The sequence below is a fragment of the Notolabrus celidotus genome, chromosome 11, assembly GCF_009762535.1.
Source record: "Notolabrus celidotus isolate fNotCel1 chromosome 11, fNotCel1.pri, whole genome shotgun sequence".
NCBI classification, from domain to species: Eukaryota; Metazoa; Chordata; class Actinopteri; order Labriformes; family Labridae; genus Notolabrus; species Notolabrus celidotus.
The window spans coordinates 26,068,858-26,082,028 of NC_048282.1; the positions used below are offsets into that span (position 1 = coordinate 26,068,858).

The following is a 13,171-nucleotide window of genomic DNA, read 5'->3' on the forward strand; positions in this document are numbered from 1 at the left end:
ATAGCTTCCAACAAATGTGTTCTTTGGGTCAACTGTTTTACCAGCACTACTTGAGTCGGTTTTGAATCCGAACTCTGTAGTTCATAAAAGATAGTGCAAATTTTATTCTATCTGCCTATAGATTTGTTCACACGTTTACCTAATTTGTCTCACTGTATCCTAAACAGCTTCAAAATCCACTCAAACACTGTCTTGGACTTTTGTGGTCAAAGGTCTTACTGAGGTAAAGCAACTGTGTGTTTGAATTCAAGCTCCAGTTTCTTCTCTGAAAAGCTTCAAAGTTTCAGGCCTTTAAATGCCGTTATTGAACTTACAAAACATTGTATGGCATTACTTTACAGTTAAGCCATTCAACTTTTCTGACTCCTACATTTCCAGCTGTTACAGATTTAATACAAAAGTACCTAAATGGTGGATAAGCTACTTTTTGTTGATAGCATTTCCTAGTTTTGCGATCATGAGTTGAAGAGTGTGTCCCTGGACGCTATTTGGCTTGTGATTCCATTTCAGAGGTGTGAAGACAGACGCTGGCTCCCGCTCTTGGCTGGTGACTCAGTGAGTGGAGAGTTACATTGAATTATAACCCTGGATCTGCAGGGCTGGGCCTGCCTCTCCCTATATATACCCCCAAGCTTCTTCCTCCTCTTGCCTTGCTCAGTGTCTCTCGGGCACCTTCAGCCTGCTCTCCCTCAGCGGCCTCCTCCTTTGTGCTGACCAACTTTTGCACTCACAACAACCAAGAACCATGGCCCAGCAACAGCAGTATAGGTACGAACCTGCACCAGCATGATACAGGGTTGAGGCGGCTCAGAGAACAAAACATGAATAGGTAATGCTTTCATGTCTTTAATACAGCATACAGTTCAGTTTGCCATCTTTTTCTTCTCTAGAGCATGCGTGGTGAGTTATAGAAGCATTCATGAGTAGTCACTCCTGTGTTAATGTGTTGCTTTGATTTACTCTGTGGACAAGTTATTTTTGGATCATCATATTCCCAGAACAGTCACCCAATACGCAGAACTGATGCAATACTGATGCCTAACAGTATGCACGTACACCTAAAGAAGTATGATGTATTACCTCCCTGTGCATAGAATGATTGATCTCAAGTTTTGAATGACCAATCCACATTTCTCTTTGGCCGCCTTACCTGCCAGAGGCCCATTTTATTCCACCTGCAGAAATACGTTGTTAAAAAATGAATGATTGTTATTCACCTGTCTGTTTTGACTTTTCCTGAAACAGTCTCCCTGCTAAACTGATCAATGGAGGCATAGCAGGCATGGTGGGAGTCACCTGTGTGTTCCCGATCGACCTGGCCAAGACCCGCCTGCAGAACCAACGTGGTGGGCAGCAACTCTACAAGAACATGTAAAAAACACCCTCCTTCAAAAGATGCTTTTGATTCTAGCCTTTATTCAGTTTCATTAGCATTGGAAACCCAGTTAAAATGAACATGTTGCACAAACTGTAAAAGAACCTTTGCCTAGTGTGAATTTTTTTTATTTTTGTCATTTTTTTTATTTTGACTGTTCAGTGACACCTTAACCTTACAACAACAACAACATGTCTGCTGTGGGTTTATAAAGTCCAAATATTAAGCAATTTGACTCAACCTATTTTGTGATAGCATGACAAAATTAGATATTCTCCTTCTTGTAAGGCCTGAAGTTGTTTTTCTTTTATCAATAACTTTTATCTTTTTTTTCCCATTCAGGATGGATTGCCTGATAAAGACAGTGAAATCTGAAGGTTATTTCGGCATGTACAGAGGTAAGACCAGTCATATGTGGCAAGGTTAAAACTATAATTACTTTTAAAACCTGACAATGCCACCTAGGTTAAAAGGAGCATAGGACTCCTTAAAACTCAACACAGGTTCTTTAAAATCAGGTTCGAGCAGAGTTACAAAAAGATGCCCGGCTTGTGTCCTTTTTCCAATAGGAGGAGTACTTCAGGGCAGTCGGAGATGTCACACATAAATGTCACGACATAAAAACACTAAAAACACAGCATGCTTAAAAGCTAAAAAACCGACCCCATCACATATACACATATTGACCTGTTTTAATGTGTCCTGCTGCAGTTTCTTGACAAACAGAAGTATTTTACTTGATAGAAACGTTGGATACCTGACCAAAAAGATTAGCATGAGGCTTATGCCCTACAAATCTTATCAAGGAAGGAAACCTTTTCTCATGCTATTTTGCTTCATCCTCTTTGTTTTGTAATGTTCAATAACAATAACTGTTCTTGCAGGTGCTGCAGTAAATCTCACCTTGGTAACCCCTGAGAAAGCCATCAAACTGGCAGCTAATGACTTCTTCCGCCACCAGCTGAGCAAAGATGGGTGAGTAGTATTAGCACTGAAAAAGACAGATACTTGTTCTATATCGTCATTCTTTGATTTTTAACCATGTCTGTTTGTCTCATGTGTTTTTAGTGGCAAGTTGACAGTGATTAAGGAAATGCTGGCAGGATGCTGTGCAGGCATGTGTCAGGTCATCATCACTACACCCATGGAGATGCTCAAGATTCAGCTGCAGGATGCTGGCAGGCTAGGTAATATAATGCGCACAGATTTTCTTTTAGTGTTTCAAGTCATAGCCCGAAGACTTGAACTACATCCTCTCAAACAGATGTCTTCTAAACAACTGTTTTAGAACCCTAACAGAATGAACCCCCCTTAGATGTTTCACGTTGGAAAAAAGTTGTTTTTGTTGATTGTTATTGATCCTCCACTAAATGTCAGTAGCTGCCCCCCAGACACAGGACCAATGAGCCAGCTGGTGACTTAGCGCCCCATGCTTACTAACCTTTCTGATTGTTATGCCCACTCTACTTTCCTTTAAAGATTTAATTCCCAGCAAGACACAGCACATTTCAGAGCTTTACACTGCTGTAAATACCATTCAAAACCCCCAACAAGTTCTCTAAGGTCAATTTAATTCATTTATTACAGGTAAGTATGTGGAAACCAATAGCACTATGCAAGCCATTTCATGGGAACTTAAAAAATATGTTATCCTTGCCCTCTTAGGCCCTAGCTCAACATTGGAGAGGACTGACCATAAATCTTTCTGGTGGAGTTAAGATGGGTCAAAACCTGGAGATCAGGTGTCTGAGAGATATGTCACCTGTTTTGGGGTTGTACATGGTCCACTTTGTTATGAACTGTAAACGTATTAATGGATAGCCCCTTGAGATGAATCATCTAATTTTCAAGGGGGTCCAGTACAAAACATACAATGCAATACAAATTACGCACTCATTCAACAATACATACAAAGGCTCTCATGCACTAACCCACCCACACGTTATTCCCATAATGCCACTACCCACACTATTCAAAAATAGACTCGATATCACATAACTTATATTACATTACTTAAAATGACTTTGATAGTTGTGATTCTAATAGTAATACCAATGATAATGACAAATCCAACAAGCAGAAGCCTCAAAGTTAAAGGGGCAGGAAGACATTACTATTGAAAGCAGGGGAACATCATTTTAAGAAAGCATAATAATGAGTTTTTAAAGGGACTTAAAGAGTTAATTATTCTTAGATTCTCTGGCAAAATCTTCCAGTCAGAAGGAGCTTTGAGTTTTAAGACATCTCTGCCAATTGCTGTGCTATTTTTTGGGACAAGGAAGAAAGGTTGCTGGGTGTGTCAAAGAGAGTAAGAGGATGAGTGTGGTCTTAGATATTGACCTGTTGAGGGTTTTCAGAGTTTCATACATGAAGCGGAGTTGAGTTTGGTCGGGGCATCTCAGTATACATCTGCAGAGGCTGACCCTATTCTTGCATTAACACTTAGGCAGACGACACTGAACTGTACATGACTGCTGAACAAAATGATGGTAAAGCTACATATAACATAACAACCATTCTTTTGCTGCTTGATAAACTGAGGAGCAGATTAATGAATATAAAACAGAAATTATACTTGTTGGAGAGAAAAAAAATTGTGCTAGCTCCCTGGGTTAAATCAAAAGTTTGAGTAAGCAATTTTAGCCTTAATTAAAAATGTGGTGAGGACATGATCACTTAGAAACAAAAAAATTCTACCATTTATAGATCAAAAAAGATGATGAAAAATGTATTTGTGTCATGAAACTGGTTTGTTTGACAGATGCCATACAAATAGATTTTCTAACTATTATTATAATATATTTAATATTTCAATATTACTGTTAGCTCTTTTTAAAAAGTAATACATTTTGTCCCTTGTATCGATAGCTGCCCAGCAGAGGGTGATGCCCAGTGTTGTAACGACTCTAAAGATGGGCGGTACCAGCGCAGTTCTGAGCCGTTCCTATAACACCAACCCAGGGCCTCAAGTCATGCGAGTGTCGGCCACAGAGATAACCAGAGAGCTGCTGAGGACCAAAGGGGTCACAGGACTGTACAGGGGACTCGGAGCCACACTGATGAGGTGAAAAAGGATTTTGGGCCTCGGTCCGCTAACTCGTCTATGTCATATTTCCATCACCAACCAATCACAAAATAAAGAAGTGGTGGGACTTCTGATATCGACTTTGTCAGCATGGCATAGGTCTGTACAGAGGAGAAACTACCCACACTCATTTTTTCAAGGGCACAATTTCCAGGAAGAGAAGTGCGACATCATTTCTATCAACAGTTTTTTCTTTTTAAAATTCCATTAGATAAAAACAAACATGAGGCAAACTGAACATTTCAAAACAGACATAATATCACTAAGGGAGGTTGAGATGCTACAAGAAAACTTTTGTAACCTTAACCTTTTGTAAAAGTAAGCACCAGTGAGAAGTGTTCTAAATTGAGGTTGTGGCTGCTGCCAGTGAAAAAACTCTGTCAGTGGACACAGATTTTAGCTTGCGTTGCTTGTATTTTGCTGCACAGGTTTCCCCTCTTTGGTCAATTGTCACTAATTGTGGTTATCATTCTTATTTGTTGCCTTTTACAGGGACATCCCATTCTCTGTTGTGTACTTCCCACTTTTTGCACATCTGCACAAGCTTGGCCAGCGTTCACCTGAAGACCCATCGGTACCCTTCTATTGGTCCTTCTTGTCCGGCTGTTTGTCTGGATGCATCGCTGCTGTAGCTGTCAGTCCTTGTGATGGTGAGTGACTAAGAATTCAGATTGCTTTTCATTGTTTGGGGAACTGTGGACTGATCTGAAATTTTCAACAAACACATGTTTTGAATATGTTGTGTAGTGGTCAAGACAAGGCTACAATCACTCAGAAAAGGTGCTAATGAAGAAACCTACAATGGAGTGGTGGACTGTGTCAGGTAAATTGGCCATACAGTCATCAAACTTGCTGTCTCACACAAGGGTTTGCATGAATGACATAAAAAATATATACTTTGTTTACACTGCACATGTTTTTCCATTGCAGAAACATCCTGAGAAAAGAGGGCCCTGGAGCCTTCCTTAAGGGTGCCACTTGCCGTGCCTTGGTTATTGCCCCACTCTTTGGCATTGCCCAGGTTGTGTACTTTGTTGGAGTTGGAGAGTTCCTGCTTGGCTACACTCCCTACAACATCTACTCTTCATAAACAAACTGTTTCCTAGTCTTTAAGTGGCCTTATTAAATGACAGGCAGCTCTTTGTAACTGTGTACCTTCTTTATTGTTGGAGGATTTCAGAGTATAATGCTAAAGGGACCACATAGTTGCCATTTACATCAAAATGGTTTTATGCCTTTAGCATGAGGCTGAAATTGAGAACAATGTTTATATGGATGGCATTGTAGTTTATCTAAGCTAATGTGTTAGCTTTCTTTACTAAGGGACTAACGGTTACTGTACAGTTACCCCCTTTCCCTAAATGTTCTCCATATCAAATACCCTTCACTGTAACCTTAACCCTTATATCCTCTCCAACTCTGTTTGGCAATCACCAATTGGTGGCTGTTGGTATTGCAAAAAGACAGTTTGGTATCAAGACAAAACTACCAAAAAGAAACTTGGACAGGAACTTTACTTGAAAAGCTCAGATTGTGTTATAAAACCTTACATGAGAAACTTTGCCATTGATGTTGATCCTTGTTTATGTACATAGTGTATTTATTAATTTTTAAAGCATAAATCATTACATAGATTACTTTTCTCACAGCATTGTTGGAGCATGTCGTCCTCTGCATTGCCCCGTTGGGAAAGTTCAGGTGGTTAAAGCATTTGAACAGAAGAAACATGTGGACTTCCTGTCCAGAGGTGTGCCACAGGGATCATGTTTTGTGCCACTTACTTTTACAAGTAGGTGATTTCCATGCTCTTGCATGGATGCCACCTTATCTGCACTGCTTTATAAAGTAGCTGGTCACAAGAATATTGCAGACAGTTTTTTTTCTGGTATTTAGTTTAAAAATGATTGAGGTCAGGTATGTTTAAAGCGTAAACTCAAAAATGGAACAATGCAGAAGCACCCTCCAAAGTTAACTTTAAATGGCTGCTTTTTTAATCAGGAGGAAATGGGGCTTGTGGGTTGTAAACTAGACTGATGGTGGAGGAGACTTAATGGGTAGAACCTGTCGCACTTTTGGGACCAAGTCTTTTGAAAAAGGTGCAACACGACTTACAAGTTGCATTTTATACTTAGTTGACTATGGTTGTAGACGTCTGGTAAGGTTTTCTTGTCAGTCCAAGTATCCAAGAGCGCATATGAATGTATCATTTTAGATTCTAAGTAGCATTCTCTCCTTGAATCTCCATTAGTCAAAGTGCTTTTAATAATTGTTTCAATGTAAATAGTCATTCTTGTTTTATTTTCTCCAACTGTTAAAGTTAAAATCACAAACTGAATTCAGTTCAGACATTTCAACATGTTGAAAGTGTTTACACCAGTTGAGAAGGTACCTTATATTACCGTCATTATTGAATGACACTTGTAAATACAGATTTCATAATCTTGAATAAATGGTTTTAAATGCAGTGTTTATTTGTGTGATTTGTGTACAACATATTAACATATCCAAAAAGTAGAACTTATTAGTTCCATTATTGACTCATGAAGTCTATAGTGGTCTGATGAAAATAGCAGCAGGTTGACTTGACCACACAGTATAGTACTTTTTCTGATGCAAGCTTTAAGAGTGTTACCTTACTCCTCTAAACATGCATCATAGGCATGGGTGGTTAGTGGCGGTAAAAATGCTCATGCTGCACTGTTAGGGAAACTCTACCCTGGGTGATCCTGGAGCACTTGCTGCATCGTTTGCATAACTATCCTTTCAACTAAATATCCAGCTGTCCTTCAGGCTCAAGTACAGAAAGGTGAAACTCTGATGTGAAACTCATGCAGCTGAACCTGGAAGCCCACTTCATCACACTGCATGTTAAATACAATCAGCAGGAGACAAATCCAAGAAAAATCCTTTCAAGATACATGAGTTTATAAATTTATAAACTTTCCAGAAGGTTTCTCATCTTTCTAATTATTTTCCTTCTGCTCACGCTGATTTAAAGCAATGCTTTGACTGATGCAATGTGTAGCTGACACTTCCTCATGGTGTGTATTTATGTGCTACAGTAAATTAGTGCGTGCTCTCCAGGGGATCACTTGAGTCCTTCTAAATATAAACCTACAGTATACACATTTAGCTGTGACACATGTGCTGAGGTGATCATTATTTATTCACATGTTTTATCCTACATCTTTTTTTTTCATAACAACACTTAAATCTAATACATATTTGACAACATACCTAATTCATATCTTTTTTATAAGGCAAGGTGTTGAGGGTGTATTTCAGAACCAGAAAGGACTGGAAGTTTGTGCAATTACTGGAGTAAAAAATCAAAAGAGCACACATATATATATATACAGTTAATATCATTAATATCATAATGTATAATTATGTGATCAGACACGACACAAAAACTGTTTACAACTTTACTTCTACAGATTTGCCCAAACAAATATAACTGGAGAGCAGAGCAAAAGCTTTTTGGACTGAGTTGCAGCAGTTCAGCCTGTTTTAATTCCACAGAGCCGTATGTCTCATTATAATAGCATGTAAAACAAAAACAGACTGACAATGGTTCAACTTTTTTCAGACAGATCATTGTTTTTAGTTCCCAGAATATTTCTTTACTACCAAGAGGCTTCTGAAATTCTTGGCAAGAAACTGTTGTTCTCGTCACGCTACTCATCAAAAATGTGTGACAATTAATTGCAGTCCAACTCTACAAACATATGTAGAACTTTTGCTGGGAGGGAAAAAATAAGGAATTGGAATGAAGATCTAAGACCCAGCTTTGATGACTGAATTTCACCGGCTCAGTACCTGTTCTCAGTTGACAGGCTGGTGTATGTTTAGCTGGTCCACATGATCGTTTTAGCATGCGCTCAACAGACTAAGTGGTACTCTCTTATGTAAGAGTGAACTTTCTTCCATGGTGTTTAAACTGTACATAAGGGTGCATGGGGGATTCATTACTGCAACAGGTACTGGTCGTTCCCTCCCTTGACACCCTGCTTTGAATGGCTTTGGTATCACATGATACAACATTGTTGTGCTCGTGTGTCTGTGCACGTTCTACTGTGTGTTGGTTTCTGCAGACAGCAAACTCAGCTGCTTTCACCTCCAAGTTCTCTCTCGGGCTAAACTTTCCCACAGCCTTGGGGTCAATGTCAAGGCTGTGTGAGAAAAGCATTGACACAACTGCAACAGGGTGGGGGTTAAAATGTTGTAGTGGTTGGTTGAACATGAAAAAAGTTCAAATTCTGCTCAGAAGCAAAAAAAACATGAAAATAGTGAAAAATATAACATGACGCGTAAAAAAGTTTAAAAAGTGAAAATTATGCTCAGAAGTGGAAAAACATGGAAATAGGGTAAAATATAATGACAGAAAAAAAAGTGTTTTTTTTCTTTCTCAGCCAAAACATGAAACAGGTGAAATTATGATTAGAAACACAGAATGAAAAAAATAACAATTTTGATCCGAAGCGAAAAAACATGAAAATGTGAATAAATTGCTTCTGACATGAAAAACATGAAAAAAGTGAACATTTTTCTTCTGTAAAGAAAAAACATGAAAATAGCGAACATTTTGATGCGGAGCAAAAAAAAAGTTAAAAAAGTGACATTTTTCTTTTGAAGCAAGGGAAGCACAAAAATGGGAAATTTTTGCTTCTCAAGAGTGAAAATAGTTTCTTCTCGTTTTTTGCGTCATACTTTTTTTTTGACACTTTCATTGATTTTCTGATCAGAAGCAAAATGTTAACTTTTTTGTGATTATCACATCAGAAGCAAAATTTTGACTTTTTCCATGATTTTTGCATCAAAAGTAGAAGCAAAATGATAACATTTTTCATTAGTCTTGTGTCAAGTTTTATAATTCTCATGATTTTACAGGCATTAACAAATTTGGACTTTTTTCATTTACAGTATTTCACGTTAGAGGCAACATTTAAATGAAAAGAGAGGGAAAGAAAGACTGATTCAGAAATCTCTCTCTCTTTTATTGTCTTTCATTGAAAGTTGTATTCCTCACCTTACCCATACTCAATGCTTTTCAGCTCTGAATGCATTGCCAGGGTTCTTAAACTGATTCCCATTTTCTGTCAGATTTTCTTGCAGTAGCCGTGAAGTTATAAAGAAGATAACCTGCATGTACAGAGAGAGAGAGAGAGGGAGCTGAGTTATAGCTGCAAATCCTGCACATTCACAGATTTCAGGGTGGAGACAGTGTACTGCCTCTGCCTGTACTGATTCTTCTCATTATTAATCAACTTTGTAATCTGTGTCTAGGTCAGGTGGGCAAACATGAACCTGCATAGATTTTGAGAGTAAAAAGCACCACAAAAATTCTGTCAGTGAGCCTTTATATATATATATAGCTTACTTCTCTATACAGCCTTTTGTCACCTAATTTCACAGCACCTGAATACAGAGCACTGTTGCTTTGGTGAATATCCCTTTAAATAAATGAGTTTAGGTTTGCAAGGTGACCAGTAGATGGTGCTCTCTTGCCACAGATCAAGGTTTCTCTTACTGTTAATTCCTTGCCAGTTTGTTGATGTCATTGTTGTTGAAACCTATATCAAAGTGTTCAGACCACTGATAAACTAATGTCATCGTCAAAAGCGACTAGCTTTAAAACTCTTCAAAGCTTCAAGCTGCAGTTTCAGATTAATTCACCTCTTGACCCTCACATCCACCAGATATGTCAGATTTGAGGAAAATACCCAAACATGGGTGTAGCAGCTTTTACTGATCCCACCTAGTCAAAATACAAGGAGAAAAAACAAAGATTGTGTTCTTGTTTTGAAAATACATAACAATAAAACAGTGTTTTTTTAATCGAATTTGAATGGTTGCACCTTTCAATCCTTATGGTATAAGAACACAGCTATTGATGATGATTCCTACATCTCCTGATGGATCTGTTGTAAATAATTCTGGGCTGCATGTTATATTATGACCTGCACACATTTTACTCCTTCAAATATTTGGAGCCACAAAGTATCTGAGACATATGTAAACACCCCCTGATAACCAACAAGTAGGGACACAGTGGCCTTTTCCCACCCTTATCAGCCTTCCTTCTTTTGGAAATATTCTGGTTATCGTCCAAACTAAGCTATTTTTGTTTTTTCTCTGTCCTCAACTTCTCCATAATGAGTCCCACAGCACAAAGTCTGCTGCTCTGAGAGGTTTTTACCACTTCAGTTTGGAGACAGGCACACTTTCGAATCCCTAAAAAATGCAACATAATGGTGATTATATAAATTAACCCAAGCTCTGAGCATTTGTTTTAAATGTTCTCTCCCTTAGTCGCCATCATGTCATTCCTGTCTGACTCCTCCCTGCCTCCAGCTCAGCAGAATGTTTTGCTCCTCTAAAAGGCCATTTTCTAACCAGGGCCTAAATTCCTGGTGATAAAATACAGTGCCCTTTGGATATTCGCCTCTGCATGGCTGTATGGAAAATATTTATGTTGAACATGAGGCTGCTGCATAGTTTTAAGCTCCTTGTCAATGAAGACACTGAGAGAAAAAAGGGCAGCAGAGGGGCTATGCTTACATTTACTTTTTATCCTGTTTGGGCTTAGCCAACACTTAAAACAAGTCTGGACAATGCATTGGGAAAAATAAGTCATCTGCGCAATTACTTATAAGAAAAGGAACATTAGAGTCAGTGGATGGGTTGACTTTTCCCAGCACCCATGCAGAGAAAGCAACTCAAGTAAGAAATACTCATGATAAAAATAAAAAATATGCTGCGCCACATTACCATAAAAATGCCTCATTAGTTTATGGAAACTATGACATGTTTCCTTCCTAGGGCATATTTCATCTCATTTTTATCACAGCCAGTCAGAATGAGTTAAATAAGGAGGACAGATGAAAAGCATGTTACAACTGAATCTCTTTAACCCATCACTAAAGAAACATTTTAAGTACTAAGGGGAGTAATTAAGAGAAGCAGGCACCATTTCAGTTCCCAGTCCATAGTTTTTGAGAACTAGCTCTGACAACAAACTATGAGAAACTCTCATTTTTAAAAGCTTGCATTTTGGCTTACAAAATATTGCTGCAGATGTGTCATTTGAATGCACAGGAAAGGTTTGGGGAAGGGTGTTGTACAGTTACAGTTAGGAAATGCCTCAACACCTCACCATCATGGTTCATCTTGTAAAGGGAAGTTAAGTAAACCTATCTAGACGTACTATCACTAGTTTCTGCATAGAAGCAAAGAAGTTTTCACCTTTTAATCCTCAGACTTCACAGTAAGATATTTTCTCTGTGTGTTGACTTCATAATTCTGTCATTAAATAGACTGTTCCCAATAAAGTATAGAAAGGCAAGGCAAGTTTACTTACACTATAAAGCATATTTCAGCAACAAGGCAATTCTAAGTGATTCACACAAGACATCAAATGCACCATGACAAAGGACAAAGGCCATTTAAGAGTAAAGAGAAAAAAATAAAAACAGATTAAACGCAAGACAAATTAACAGAGACAGTTATAAAGTACAAAAGTAAAAGTTACAGTGCGATGAAAACTACAACTCATGAAACAGAGTAGTTGTTTGAATATATTTTAATTCTGTAATTTATGATAAACATGAATATGTATTGCGGTGAGAATGTAAGAAGCTGTAAGTATCTAAGTAAGTAAGAAAAGTTCATTTATATAGCACTTTCCAGAACATACACCACAAAGGGCTTCACAACAAGAGAGTAAACTAAATAGTACACGTATCATATCCTGTTTTAATGTCTTAATGTGGAAGTTGAATTCCCTCCAGGGCATGTGATCAGAGCTGGCACAGTGAATGTATCTTACATAAGGGATTAACTACACACTAGGTCACAGCTTCTTTATTGTTGACATATAATGCAGGTTAAGGTTAGAAGTGCTTCTGTTATAAGAAGGCAATACAGAGAATATGAAGTAACAGTAAAGGACATTAAGCCAATATATTAAGAAGACAGATGCAAGAAAAGAACTGTTATCTTCTTACTGTCACATTCAAATGTAATAGATATGTAATAGCTTAACTGTAACTACCACAATGCTATTACTATACAATCAATTGTTATTATTAGTATAATTAGTATTATTCTATACAGTGCAAATTATCTACATTTTGAATATCATGAAAGGAGATTAGGGCATCATAACAAATAATTATTCCCTATTATTTCTCAAGCACCGGCCAGAGAGCTTTTTGTTTTTACACCCCTAAGCTGTGGAACTCTCTGCCTCTGGACATTAAAGCTCTCTGGGTGTTTTTAAAAGTAAACTTAAGACTTACCTTTTTAATCTAGTTTTTAATTTTGAGTAATTTATTTTTAGCCCTGGACTGCATTATTATTATTTTTATTATTATTATTGTATTATTTTAACCATTATTATTTGAATCATTGCTTTAACATTTATTTGTCTTATTTAATTGTTTATTTATCTATTTATTTTTGTATTCATCTGATCTTGTTAACGTTACTTTATTTCTAACTTTTCTTTCCACTATTACTTATTTTATTAATTTTACTGTATTGATTTTATTTTATATTTAAGTATTTTATTTATAATCATGCCTTTTATATTTTTACCATTGCTTTTGTTTTCTGTCTCTCTGTTATTCTGTGAATCATTTTGGGCATGCCCCCACCCTCTGGAATTCACTCCCCACTCATATCCAAAACTGCTCTGATCCTCCAACATT

General features: G+C 37.6%; 1 protein-coding gene across 1 annotated transcript; it reads left to right on the forward strand.

Annotated features, from left to right (window-relative positions):
* The first annotated feature begins 544 nt into the window (after positions 1 to 544).
* Positions 545 to 6,867, forward strand: LOC117821762 (mitochondrial glutamate carrier 1-like). The gene is made up of 9 exons (XM_034696251.1): positions 545 to 768; positions 1,246 to 1,371; positions 1,718 to 1,773; positions 2,260 to 2,350; positions 2,444 to 2,562; positions 4,244 to 4,439; positions 4,953 to 5,110; positions 5,208 to 5,283; positions 5,391 to 6,867. The coding sequence occupies exons 1-9, from the start codon at positions 746 to 748 to the stop codon at positions 5,548 to 5,550; spliced, it is 1,005 nt and encodes a 334-aa protein (XP_034552142.1). The 5' UTR covers positions 545 to 745; the 3' UTR covers positions 5,551 to 6,867.
* Positions 6,868 to 13,171: the final 6,304 nt, after the last annotated feature.